The 14,145-nt window shown below is 42.6% G+C and overlaps 2 protein-coding genes across 3 annotated transcripts in view; one reads left to right on the top strand and one right to left on the bottom strand.

Moving 5' to 3' along the window:
• Window positions 1–14,145, bottom strand: part of sh3pxd2b (SH3 and PX domains 2B) — a 233,610-nt gene that overhangs the window by 66,255 nt on the left and 153,210 nt on the right. The gene's annotated exons all lie outside the window — the stretch shown is intronic.
• LOC308090637 (dihydrolipoyllysine-residue acetyltransferase component of pyruvate dehydrogenase complex, mitochondrial-like) lies at window positions 811–14,124 on the top strand. 2 transcript variants are annotated; one of them, XM_080435899.1, is made up of 14 exons: window positions 811–1,281; window positions 2,791–2,892; window positions 3,424–3,548; window positions 4,326–4,485; window positions 4,850–4,976; window positions 6,630–6,814; window positions 7,014–7,149; window positions 8,025–8,092; window positions 8,974–9,102; window positions 10,045–10,152; window positions 10,873–10,991; window positions 11,438–11,600; window positions 12,481–12,617; window positions 13,059–14,124. In XM_080435899.1, the coding sequence occupies exons 1-14, from the start codon at window positions 1,033–1,035 to the stop codon at window positions 13,186–13,188; spliced, it is 1,938 nt and encodes a 645-aa protein (XP_080292025.1). In that variant the 5' UTR covers window positions 811–1,032; the 3' UTR covers window positions 13,189–14,124. The 2 variants fall into 2 exon arrangements, with proteins under 2 accessions (XP_080292025.1, XP_080292026.1); XM_080435900.1 differs by having other exon boundaries at window positions 8,025–8,111; window positions 8,999–9,102.

The raw sequence follows: 14,145 nt of genomic DNA, 5'->3' as shown, positions 1-14,145 counted from the left end.
ATAATCATACCATCAAAAATGTAAATTATCAATAATTTTAGGGACATCTAGGATATGCTGTGGCTATAATCTGTGGCTACCTCCAGGAATAACGACCCACTGAATGGGTCCCGGTCAGCTATTAGACAGACTTTTGCTGCCATCGTGTGGTTCATCGTATGGTTGCTAAAATAGACACAGCCCGGCTGTTTTCTTTTACGACGTTTTACAACAATGGGTGGAAATGGGTTGCCAGTTTGAACCTTCCCACCTACCGTTTACCGGTTTTTATTTGTATTTTATTTTATTCAATACATTGCAGAATCCTCTTATTTTCAGTCGGTTTGTGGTTAATATGTCAGTTTAAACATGACATTTGGCAAGAATCATGATGGGCCTGAATCATAGAGTTAAAAAATAAGGCCCACGGCCATCCGTCTCACTCTCGCCTTTGCCTGGGATCATTATTTTCGGGTTTCTGATCCGGTCAGAACGGAAATAACTTTACGTCATCAGGTGGCCGGAGTTTAAAATGTCTTTAGTTTGGTATAATCGTTTCGTTTCTTTTGATATAATAATCGTTTGGCATGTACATCTTTTATTCTCACTCGTGGCGCGACTTGCGAGACTAAACTAATTGATTCGCATTATGTGGGGAACAAAAACAATGCGACGCCAACCGGAACCCACCACCGGAACACGATTCTTTTTTTCTAAACCGGGGCCAGTTTTGGAACTACCAGTCTTTTCCTCCGCGGTGGAAAGACTGGTGACGCCGAGGTTCCTCTCGCGTCAGCAGAACTGGCAACCTCGCAGCAGGGCGGTGTGAAGGAGAGCCGTAAAGCGTCGTGTTTTGGATTGTGGGAAAGGGAGGTCATTAGAAAGTGAGGAACACGGAGCTGGTTCTGGGGGACGGAGAGAGTGACACACAGGGCGACACGGTGCCGCCTTTTAAGCTTAATGCCGGTGTAAAGTAAAACTCCTACATAATTCAAAAGAGATTCGTCTATTTAAAAAGAGGCCCAGCCACCCAACCCTGCCACTTCAAAAAAAATGCTCCGTTTAATCCTGCGGCTCAGAGCGACCTCATGCTCCCGTGTCCTCTCCACCTCTACGGGGCCTGGGCTCGTCGCCTCCTCCGGTCCTCTGGCGAGGAGCTTCCACGGTGGCTCCACGTCCAGGGGTGTCAACGTGTGCCTCAACGTCCTCAGCCGCCACAGAGTGTCCCCGCTGCAGCGTGACCATCACCCTGCCAGCCGCGGCCACAGCCTGCGCTTCTACAGCCTGCCACCCCACCAGCAGGTAGTCAATATACTCAATATAGGATATATAATATATAGACTATAGGGATGTACTACCATTGTAACATTAATTGAACTCTGACAGTGTACAAATGGAACCAAACGGACCCGGAAGGGTCCGTTTGGTTCCATTTGTACGCTGTCAGAGTTACAAGTGGATGATCTGAGGATAAACCGAGGGTTTTACTGTATACTAGTGCTTGACCTCCTGAATGGCAGGTATTGAGAGGTATGTATGTATGTATGTATGTATGTACTGCTGTGGTCTATCAGGCAGTTAGTTCTCTCTGCTTAGGGGAACCCTTCATCTGCATTTTGTACGTGATGACACTCGTATCATCACTAGACATCATGATTAGCAAGTGATATTTAATGACACTGTCATAGCGTATTATGGTTGGTATAGGCCCAACAGGAAAATAAGAATGTCTTAGGATACATCTGACTGGCAGCATTTGGAGCAGCTCTTACAGCTGCTGACCTTGAACAAGACGCTGGACGCGGTATAGCCTGCATAGGGGAAATTGAGTTGTTGTGGACATGCTAAGCCTGCATGTTGTAGAAGGGGGCTTGGCATTGAGTATAATTAGATGGCACCACACATGTATTGCAAAGCTGTCATTTTGAAACCTATAAAGTTCCATTTATATGAAGCCTTGTCAGTCAAGAAAATGTGTGCTGTGTCATTATCATTGGGTACTAGTACTACTGTCATTCTTTAATAGAATAATGGGGAAAGACTTGCAGTGCTGGAATGCAGCCAAATGGCAGGGTGGGAGGGATGAGCACAGTTGTCTACTCTGTGACGTGTTGTATGGGAAGTGATGCTGTGACATGTCTCACCATGTGATTTTGTAAAACAATAACATAACAAAATAGGAATGCAGCAACATTTATTTATTAGGTTCAAGGTTGTACTTTATTGTTATCTTGTGTATAGGTACATAAGAGTAAAACTTATTTTGCTTCGGCTTCCTTCAGACAATGCAACAGCGTAAGTAATAACAATAGAATAAGAAAACGTAAAAAGATTTAAAGAGAGAGTGCAAAAAGAGAATGAAAAGTGCTAGTACTGTAGGTGCTAGTAGGCAGTGCAAACTTCAAACAGCTCCTTAAAGCAAGGAGCAGTGACGTGTTTCGAACTACAGTTCCATCCTCGGGCAACATTGCTGAGTGAGGCTAGAACACTAATGTAAATGACAAGGAGAGATCTAAACATAGTTGACAAACAACAAATACATCTAGATACATATCTTTTGGTCCAGTTTGGAAGACCTTCCCCCACTTTTTCCTGACGTCTTTAATGTTAGCAAATTCAATCCAAACATTTCACATAGTAAAGATTTGAATTGAATTGAAACCAAGGTCCTGCTTTGGTATTTGACCTAAGCTGTTGCATTTGTATGATACTGCTATTTGGAGTGGATGCACTAAACAAAACTTAGTTTTCTGTCACTGTATTGTGATTACAGTGACGATCTTAATTCTTTTCATTCTTTTTGGCTGACAGGTGGAGCTGCCTGCTCTATCTCCCACCATGCAGACAGGAACCATCGCTCGCTGGGAGAAGAAGGAGGGTGAAAAAATCGGCGAGGGAGAACTGATAGCCGAGGTAAATACCCGTTGTGTGTGTTTCTGTATGTGTGTGTGCGTATCCTTTTTCTGTATATAAATGGTTTGAAGTGTAGAGCTTCGTGGTAATAGCATATGCAATTTATAATAATAATAGCTTGAATTTATATAGTGCCTTTCATAAACCCAAGGATGCTTAACATCAAAAACAATGAACAACCAACAAAGAAACAACCAAAACAAAACAACAAACAACTATTTGCCATAAGCCTGAGAGAACAGGTGTCTTTTCAAGGCAGCCTTTAAAGAGTCCAGTGTTGGAGCATGGCGAATCCCTATTGGGAGAGAGTTCCACAGGGTGGGGGTTGCCACACTGAAAGCTCTGTCCCCCAAGGTTCGCTTTTTTGTTTGTTTTGGGGACAGAGAGGAGGTCCAAGTCTGTGGACCGCAGGTTCTGTTTCTCATATGATAACAGTGAAGTGTGTGTCCACTACCACTACAAGCCGAAACAGTGTGTAGAAATGGGCAGTGTTTGTGTATGCATTCGTACATAATTGCTGTGTGTGTGCAGGTGGAGACAGACAAGGCCACAGTAGGCTTTGAGATGATGGAGGAGTGTTACCTGGCCAAAATCTTGGTTCCAGAGGGCACCAGAGACGTCCCCATAGGAGCAGTGATCTGCATCACTGTTGACAGGTGAGTGTCCATTGCAGATGACTTCAATTGTTGCCTTTTTGTAAGCACAAGCTAGTATTTTTAATTTAATAATATATTTTTTTAGAGATTATTTATGTTAGTCATTATCCACATCTAAGGGTGTGTGGTTGCGCTTCTGTTTAAACTTTTGTCACCCGATCACACAAGGATGCCAGGGTCACTGCTGCTGCTGTTGCTGCTCACTGCCCTTTAGGATGGGTTAAATGCAGAGGACAGACTTTCCCCAACGGGGAACAATAAAGTTCAATTATCATTATTATTATTAACTGTTAAGTCTGCACACTCCAAGATCAGATCTTGCTTACATTGTGATTTGATAAGCCAGACCACAAGCCGAACTGGCCAGGCTCACATCAAGTTCATATCTCAGTGAGGTGTGGACAGCTATGTGGGCACAATCCAGACAATTTATTGCACATAAGCCTCATCCTCATAAGTTCCTCTCGCAGATTCCCCTGGCACTGAAGAGCTGTACTCATCTGCACTGTTATCTCTCCTCAGCAAAGTACATCCGGTATGGGCCTTGCCACCATTAAAACATATAAAGAAAAGATGGCTCTATTGACAAGTGCCATTGTCCTGATGTACATATTGTGTGGGAACTTTACATCGACTTTACGTCCGAATAGCCATGTTGCATCGCAAGTGTCAAGTTCACCTAAGTGTTTACACTGCTGAGTGTCGCATCTGAAGTCGCATTGAAAGGACAAGCCTAACCATGACTTAACATGCTTTTTTTAATCTCTCCTCCACCAGTCCTGACCTCATAGCAGCCTTTAAGGATGTCACGTTGGACTCGCTAAAAGCTGAGTCTTCAGCGGCAGCTCCCGCTGCTCCTCCACCTCCTCCTGCTGCTCCTGCTGCTCCTGCTGCTCCTGCTGCGGCCCCAGGCAGCTCCTACCCCACACATCTGAAGGTAGGTGTGCCTCCATGTCAACACGGCAGTAGATAATAACCTTATATTTGGCAATCTATTGTCTATGATTCTGTGTCTAATAACAAATTGAAGAGCATCTATGAATAAACATCTAGTTCATACTTCTGGGGAAGAAGTAGGTTGTCAAGAGCTGATGTGTCATTGGGGTTATCATGATGGCGGCCCCCATCTCACACACACACACACACACACACACACACACACACACACACACACACACACACACACACACACACGCACACACAACACGCATACTGCACATTCATGTTGAATCAGGACAAGCACCTCCAGAAGGCCAGTTCCAGTGTGAATCTAGTTGAGAAACTGTGTGTGTGTGTTACAGATCAATCTGCCTGCCCTGTCTCCCACCATGACGATGGGTACAGTGCAACGCTGGGAGAAGAAGGTTGGGGAGAAGTTGAGCGAGGGAGATCTGCTGGCTGAGATTGAGACGGACAAGGCAACCATTGGTAAACACCGACTAGTGTACACTAATGATCCTGTAATTAATTTATTTATCAGGGACGATGCACATTAATCAACATGTCAGTTTTTCTCGTGGTAGTAAATGGTAGTATAGTTATCCATACAAAAACAGACATCATCATCAACAATACAAGACAAGACATAGTACAGAAGACAAAACAATTACAGTAAAATAAGAGACACCAGTGATTAGTCGAGCTGATAATTACCCATGATTACAAATTTGGTTAGCTTTAAGCCATCTCTTAACTGATTCACTGCCAATCACGTAGATCTACGCGAACCTATTTAAAGCCGCCACGTGCCAATCGCGTAGATCTACGTGAACTAATCTTTTTTTTTTCTTTTTTTTTTTCCAATTTCACCCAAAGACCGACCAAGGAGATATGATTTTTCGAAGATCTAGACTCCTATCCACTTCCTTGTTAACTTAAAACTTAAAAAATCTGTATCTCTTCGCTCTATCGCTCTAATCACTCATAGTGATTACACTATGAGACATCCATACCTATAACATAGGAAGGATGAAGCTAGGAGATCAGATCTAGATTAGATCTAGACTAAATGTATTCCATTCATTTGCCAAAAGTATCCTATTATATGAACAAACTCTTGTCAGCCCTTCCTCATCCATTATTCTCCTCAGTGGGTTTACCAATCAATCTGAAATTGCATTGACATTGGCATAAAGGGAGTGGAGGAGATTCATTTCCCCCAAATTTAGCATTTTTGCCACGAACTGTGAGATCTGTACTCGCGGGATCTGTACCCAGACAGACGGTGGGTGCGCGGTAGAAATGCAGGTACAGACTTGTATAATGCTATGTTTATTGAGCACTGTAGTTACATAACATTACAGAGGATGTACATCAAAAATGAAAACATTTTCTTTTTCATTCTCTTTGTACCATTTGTTTAGTGCTTTTTTACCCTCCCACCATTCCCAAGGTCCGTCCACCAGTAGGCACATAATAACGATAACAATAGTATTAGTGGCAATAGTACCCAAAACAATATTAATCATAGAAAATAAGACAACAGACAAATACCTATAAACATTTTAAACAAAAACAGTTTTACACCAAAGAAATTAAGTAAACAAAATAAGGCTTTCTGAGAGGCTAATTCTAATATAGAGGATATTGTCTTTGGCACTTTATACACACCTAAACCCATCAACAAATGTCGGAGTCTGACAACGGGTTGTACCTGCAAAGAGTGACAGGAAGCAAAAATCGGATCCCCATTGATCAGGAGCCCGACACCCTCGGTGCAGGGAGGTCACCCACATCAACTATTTTTAAATGTTTTTCAAAATGGTAAAAGAAAAAAAGCCTAAAATGTTTAGGCATAGTCTCTACGGATCTTATAAAGGGAGACCAGGTTGTGTACAACTTCTTCCGTGTTCTGGACACTGAAAATCAGATTTTTTTCTAACTTCTATGAGGTCATCACTTCCCTGATCCACTGTTTAAAGGTACAGACCAGTAAGTAGTTTAAAGAAAAACTGTCTACAAATGTCTGTGACGAAATCTCAATCCTCTAGTCTCATTACTAATACAGTAAGTGAGAATAATCTAATCTAGTGGCCTGAAAGTGGCCTTTGGATCAACATGTTTTCATGTGTTTGTAAACAGGTTTTGAGGTGCAGGAGGAAGGATACTTGGCAAAAATCATGATAGAGGAGGGTACCCGAGACGTTCCACTGGGGACTCCGCTATGCATTATTGTTGAGAAGGAGAGCGACATCGCAGCATTTAAAGACTACATGGAGACCGGAGTGGCTGACGTCGCCCCCACACCTGCCCCAGCACCCACACCGGTGAGACACTCGCTCTTACTCTTCCCTGACAAAATCACAAAATACAACAGTTAAAATCACAAAATACAACAGTTAGTCATACAGTCTGGTCTTCTTCAGATTGATAGCTTGTCTCATCCAAATTAATCCACGGAGTCCGGTCTCTTGACAAGCGTTTGTCTAGTGTAATTGCTCCTGACACATACTATGTTCGTTGTAGGCTGCACCAGCTCCACCCGTAGCAGCACCCGCTCCAGCTGCAGGAGCCCCAGCCTCCAAGAAAGGGCGTGTGTTTGCCAGCCCCCTTGCCAAGAAACTGGCTGCTGAGAAAGGCATTGACCTGGCTCAGGTTAGCGGTGAGTATACACCAAACACTGGAGTTCCACCATGGATGTTTGTTTTGTGTTTAGTTTTTTTGAGAAGGCGAAAGCCGTGTCAATCGATGGTGAAGTGATAGACATTTTTTGTCTCTTTGGTATATATGTTTTTGTTGTCTGAGCTGGCGTAGTGTCAAACAACACCCAGTGCCTTTAAACACTTAAACCCTATATGCTTCGTTGACCTCCAAGACCTCCAAGACCTCTTGCAATCTTAATAAACATTTGTGTTACAATAGCCTCGTATAAAAAAAAAAAACATATTTGGGAGGGAAGGGAATAGTAAACCGGTTCCCATTTAGAACTCCTACCATATGTCATGGAAATCATTTTGCTGTGATCGATCATCAACGCTAATGCTCTCCAGGATATGCGCTCTCCAAGCCAGTGTTGCCAACTTTGTCACAAAATCTGACAAATTTGCATGCCCTTTTGGTGAATACAAAATAAAAAACCTATCTAGCAGCTTTTTGAGCAGACATAAGCTATTTTCCTGTATAAGTGATTTGCCAAAACTGCTCTGAGGCTGCTGTCTTCCCTTCACTCATTACATCTCTAGTTCACATGAATGCGGCTCTATAATCAGATTTGGATGGCCAACCAGCAGCAAGACATAGTAGGCAGGCTTTAATGCCAATGAAACGATACATGAGCTGATTTCTTACTCTCTTATGAACTTCCAAAGTACACCACCAGACACCATGGTGTTGTAACCAAGCGATGTGGTCAGAATATTGCCTGTGAAGCAATGAGGATACGCTCCATATTAACTGTTACGCCCCTCTGTGCAGGACAGAGTCCACCGCCGTGTTGTGCTTATTTATTAAAGTCATTCTGCTCTCTTTGATTTGTAGCCACTGGTGCTGATGGGCGAGTCACCAAGAAAGACATTGAGAGTTTTGTCCCACCCAAGGCTGCCCCTGTAAGTATAGCTGTCTTCTGTGTGCATGTCGGTATTTATGTTTGCATTCAGTTGTCAAGCAAATTTAAAGCCAGCTATTAAAATAATAACGAGAGCATAGCGTTTCATAACGATGTGGCCTTCCTGTCCAGGCTTGAATTATCGATAGTAGGTGAATAATGTTACTCATTTGTATTGAACCTCGTGGTTCGGGGAGCACTATGAACCATTCGGTATGCTGTGTTTTTTAATCAACTTGTTCTAACGATGCGCTTTGCTCTCAACAATGTAAGGCAAGTTGCAGCATTGGTGATACAGAGACAGAGAGCACATGTATGTGTATGTGTTAGTCTGAAGTTTGCCAGTGACTGTGCCAGTCATGGCAGCAGTGCACTGTGTACAGGTTTGTCAGTGAATAAATGCTCCTACTGTGGTTTGAGACTCCTTCACCAGTACAAATCTTGCAAATCACCTGCATATCCATGGGCTCTGCCTGTATCTGGTTAAAACCAGCATACTTCCACAAAGACATGTCTTTTAAGATGGACTGACTTAAGGTAGACCAGCAAATTTAATGTAGTGACAATCTCAGCCGCTCCTCCTAAATAGCTATTCTAAAACGGTTAGTCCCAATCCTTGATTCTGATTGGCTCGTTTCTGTTTAGTAGAAGTACTAAAAGAGACTATAATCTGCCCCTTAGATCAGTTTATATCAATCACAGGTGCGTTATTTGTTTCTACAGTGATCCAGTGTATCTGTAGCTGGATGAGGGAAGGGGAGCACTTGTTTTCCCGGCCGTGCGGGGCTTGTCGTAGACATGGTCAGCATATAAATGTGTGCTAACAAACGTGTGCACTGTGTGATTGTTTATGGGACTTTGTATTTTTGTTGTTGTGAACAGGTGGCAGCCGTTCCTGCAGCCCCAGCTGCAGCTCCAGCTCCAGCTGCCCCTCCTCCTACACCTGCTGCAGCACCCATCATTAGCCCTGCTGGCACATTCACAGACATCCCCATCAGTAACATCCGCAAGGTGAGAACACACACTGTAAATCGGAAACGATTCAAGTTAGGAATGCATGCCCCACCAATACCCGCTGGGCCCGTTATTAACACATTCATTGCCCGGTTTCCATTCATTCATTCATCCGCCACTGCCAGCGGTTTTACCTTATTTTGAGTCTTTTGGACGATCCACCGATCCTTTTTTTCAACCCGGATGTAAACAAATGATGTCTCCGTGGAAGGACGAGTCTCTCTTTTTTCCACCAGAACAAAACATTGTAACTGCGATAGTCCGCTCTCTAGTTATCGGCAGTTCAATTTAGCTCGTTTTCACCAAAAAACGCAATCTGAGAGATCACACTGATTCGGTGCGTCCTCCACAGACCTGCGGACAAGATATCTGTGGTTTTCAGTTCTTGGAAACCGTTGGTCCCAGTCGGCACTGCACACCCCCTCATCTGGGGGACACACGCCAAATTTGGCGTCGTTCGTTCTGATGATGCTAAAAGATATGCCAGGGAAAATCATACACGCAGGATTTCGTAGCTGTCCGGCAGAAACCAGCTAACTCCCTTTTGACGCTTTTGCATTTTTTTCCATAAATCAGGGCCATTGAACTTCCTTTACGTTTGTGTGTTGTTAAAAAAACACACATATTGGACCAATGAAAAGCATTAAAAAGCGCTTCTGACAAAACCAGCTAACTTCATTGGATCCTCAAACTTTCTGCCAAACCAGCTAACTCCACCGGAGCCTGGAGCTGACTCCAGGCTCCACCCCCTTTTGACCTCCAACCTCATTGTGAGCTTGGAGGTCCATTCAGCTGTTCTTATCAATGATGAACAAAACCTCCTAACTCCACCTTTTTCATTTCCTGAAAAATGAACATTTTGGAACATTCTGGTTCCTGCCGGACAGCAGAGATTTATTAATTAGATAGATGATGTTGATGATGATGTCTCTCCTCCAGGTTATTGCTCAGAGATTGATGCAGTCGAAACAAACCATCCCACACTACTACCTGTCTGTAGACGTCAACATGGACCAAGTCCTGGAGCTTAGGAAAGAACTTAACAATGTGAGTTTGTGTGCTTGAGGGCATCCAATGTCTCAAAGTAGTGCCCAGTTGAAAGAAATCTGAAAAATGAGAAAACATTATTTATCACACAAGGGAAATTTTGTTGTTTTCACCACATTTGTACTATAGATACAAGCAGCAGTAGCAAGTATACTATACAACTAATCAACTCAACTTCAACTCCAACATTTATTACAACTTTATTGTCGCATCACAGGTTTACAGGTGTAAACAAATGGGTAAATGTCTTTGTTGTAGATGCTCCGATCATTTGCCGTTTTCAACAAAAGGGGGAAATAATAGCGATGGAAAGAACACAAGGAAAACCGGTCAGATGTGTCAAATATGAACTGGAAAAACGAAACAAATGACAAATCCTGACCACATGAACTATTAATGAATACATTGTTTTATACCCAAAGTAAATATACATCCAAAGCAAACATTTAACAGCTTGCAGAAGATGTCAAAATCTAAATTCTCATGTGGTGTTTCAAAAAGCAGAAATAAATGTGTTGACATGCTTCTTGCGACATGCAGCCAGCCATGCCAGTGGGAGGTTAGTGTGTTAAGAATAGGATTCGATTGAAACTAAAGCCTACAAATCAAATTACTTCCGTTAGAAATGTCTAAGTTGTTATTTTCTTTTAGCATAGAGAAAGACAATTGTGTTTAATACTGTGTTTAACTTTGTTTTTATCTGTCTTGTGTCCTCTGCAGGAGGTCAAAGCCCAGAACATCAAGCTGAGTGTGAATGATTTTATCATCAAAGCCAGTGCACTAGCCTGCCTCAAGGTCCCTGAAGCCAACTCATCCTGGCTGGATACAGTAATACGCCAGTCAGTACACACACACACACACACACACACACACACACACACACACACACAGACACACAGACACACAGACACACAGACACAGACGTCACAACACATACTTCATACCATACCCAAACATACTCTCATAATACTTTGAACAGACATACACACTTTACATTGGGAGATGCAGTAGGAAAAGCGTGGCTGTATGACAGTGTATGAAATATGAATTTGATATGTATAATATTGGTACAGACTAGCCGTAGTGAAGACTAGCTGTAGTAGTCATGTGATGTAGGCAATGGCTCTGCTATGAAGAGCTGTTATGTTTGACCTAGTTTCGAAATTGTGGTTAAAATGAAAGGATAAAGTAAAAAAGAGAGAAATAAATTAGAAGGGGGGGGGGGGTGATGAATGTCTCCTCGGACACCTTTTTTATAAGAGATGTCATGTGTCTGGGTCTGCAGGAACCACGTGGTGGATGTGAGCGTAGCAGTGAGCACGGCCAATGGTCTGATTACACCCATAGTGTTCAACGCTCACACCAAAGGACTGGCTGCCATCTGTTCTGATGTGGGCACACTGGCAGCCAAGGCCAGAGAAGGGAAACTGCAGCCACACGAGTTCCAGGTATGAGTCATACGGTGCTGGCAGGTCCTGAAATAAAGTCTTACTATGTCTTAAATTGTGTTCTATCATTTCTAGTCCTTAAATGTTGTTGACCACACATGTGCTATGTTGTCCTGCACTTTATAGCTGAGCTTTTAATTATCTTGTACTTTGGTATATTGACAATAAATTCTGATTCAGAAAAAGTCTCCCAGTTAACACATTGACCGCCGGGCCCGTAGTTCTACGGGCCGTTAAATCCAACGGTTAAGCGCCGATCCCGTAGCCTACGGGCTGTGGTGCTTTTTCCTTTTTTTCGATTTATTTTTTTTTTAAATTTTCCAGGGGGACCATTTTCAGTGTAACACCACCCGAAATCGACCGGAAGTGCGATCCCGTTTTTTGTTTCCCGTCTGCCTTCATTCTAAGTCGTACACAAAAAGCCCTGTAAAACCTGTACAGGACATGTAGTTTTTCATCCTCGCATTTCCCATGTTAACATAAACGATCAGAACTCAAACATGGCGGCTCTGTTTGACACGCGGTCTCGACGAGTAGACACCAGGACATGTGCCCGTTGTTTACAAACAGTGGATCGGGCAATCTAAAGGATTTTAACGGGGCCTATGGCGACCTGAAAAAAACAAAAAACAACAATAAAACCTTGGCACTGGTGAGTACATTATGAGATTAGCCCTTGGCGGTGGATGTGTTAAATGTACTTTTACAACAAACCCAAGAGTATATAAGCCCCACTAGTGCCCCCTAGTGGTTGTGGTGCTCCTTGCACTCCATCTCAGCTATCGTATTCTACTAGAAAGACTACTAAGGAGAATTGACTGCCTGCTTGACTTAAAATAAATTTAAAAATATCACTTGTCTTCTTTCTTTCTTTTTTAAGGGCGGTACGTTCACAATTTCAAACTTGGGGATGTTTGGCGTCAAGAACTTCTCAGCGATCATCAACCCCCCCCAGGCTTGTATCCTGGCTGTCGGAGGTTCAGAGAAGAGACTGATTCCCGCTGACAATGAGAAAGGGTAGGCCTGGGTTGTCATTACCCATATGCTACCACAAATCAAGAACAAGTAGATGACAGATCTCCCAAATCAAATGTTTCTTTGGCTTTTGGCTATTATATATTTTTTATGGTAGTTTATGTATGGTAGTATTGTACAGTATTATGGGTACATTCATTCAGTGCTTTGAGTTCAAGTTTATCCGTCTCATGCAATAGTTAAGTGTACTGCTCTCGACACTGCAGACTATAAGTCCAATACAAAAAGGGAAATGGAAGTAAAGAAAATATATATATTTTAAATGTAGAAGATAAAATATAGCTTTTCTGTTGAAACATTTCTGAAAATAGTGAATGTGGCAATGATGATGACATAGTAAAATGTAATAATGTACATATTCAAATGTATGTGCCAATAATAAGTTAATGTGTATATTTGTGTATGTTTATTTCTTTTTGGCAGGTTTGACGTTGCTAGCATGATGTCCGTCACACTGAGTTGTGACCACCGGGTCGTTGACGGGGCAGTCGGCGCCCAGTGGCTCGTTGAGTTCCGCAAGTTCCTAGAGAAACCAGTCACCATGCTGCTCTGATGGGACAGTACTGTCAAATGAAAAAAAATATATTGTGATAGGCCGGGACCTCTCAACTGAGTCGATCTCTTGATCCACCTGTGATAGGCTGGCTGGCTTATTACAAGGACACTCCCAGTCTCCCTAAAAGGGAAATGGCAGCACTCTAACCTCCACCATACCCACACACAGCACATGTACATGCCTGTTCGGTGTTGCTCTACATAGTTTCTTTTCTCTCCCTTATTCATAATGTATTTATTAAGGCCCCATGTCTCATGTGAGACCAGAGTGAGGTGGCCATTACCCCAGGTAGAGGCTGGCCATAATTTTTACTTGTTTGTTTGTTTGTTTGAAGGTCCAAGCAGTACTGTATTCAGAAGTCTGTACATTGTGCATCTGTGTGTGTGTGTGCATCATACAAACACAGTGTATCACAGTTTATGTATGAGTTATGTATGAATGCGATAAAGGCTACCAGGAAAGCAACTATTTTTTTGGTATTTTCAGTAGCTGAAGATTCTGTGTGTGCTGTAAGCCCAGAATTAAAGACGCACACATACTTTACCAAATGTCACTCCCCAGTCATTGTTCACATGTGCTCTCTTCGTGGGTAGATGCTGAAATGCTGTGTATGTCATAGTGGGACCTGTAGCTGCCTAAGACAATACAATGGCTAAATTGTTCCAAGCAGCTATAGCAAATGTGCTATTGGCAAAAGAAAAGCAAAGAAAAAGAGACTGCAATTTTATTTAATATATTTATCCAGGCCTTTAGTGTATAATGGCACTCTCTTTAGGGAAGCACTTAGCAATTTCTGCCTATCATCTCTCTGCTATGGGAATGTGTATTTTCAGAACTTTTGAACATTTTACTTTTTAACCATAAATTGGGACGCACGGAGAGGTGGTGCTGGATGTATCATTGCCATTTGATGAATAAATTAAGTAAACCTGGTGACAGACTGTACAGGATTAT

This window comes from Gymnoscopelus braueri (genome assembly GCF_963280865.1).
Source record: "Gymnoscopelus braueri genome assembly, chromosome: 8".
Lineage (NCBI taxonomy): Eukaryota > Metazoa > Chordata > Actinopteri > Myctophiformes > Myctophidae > Gymnoscopelus > Gymnoscopelus braueri.
The sequence above is the reverse complement of the archived record's forward strand: the minus strand, read 5'-3'. Positions and strand labels throughout refer to the sequence as shown.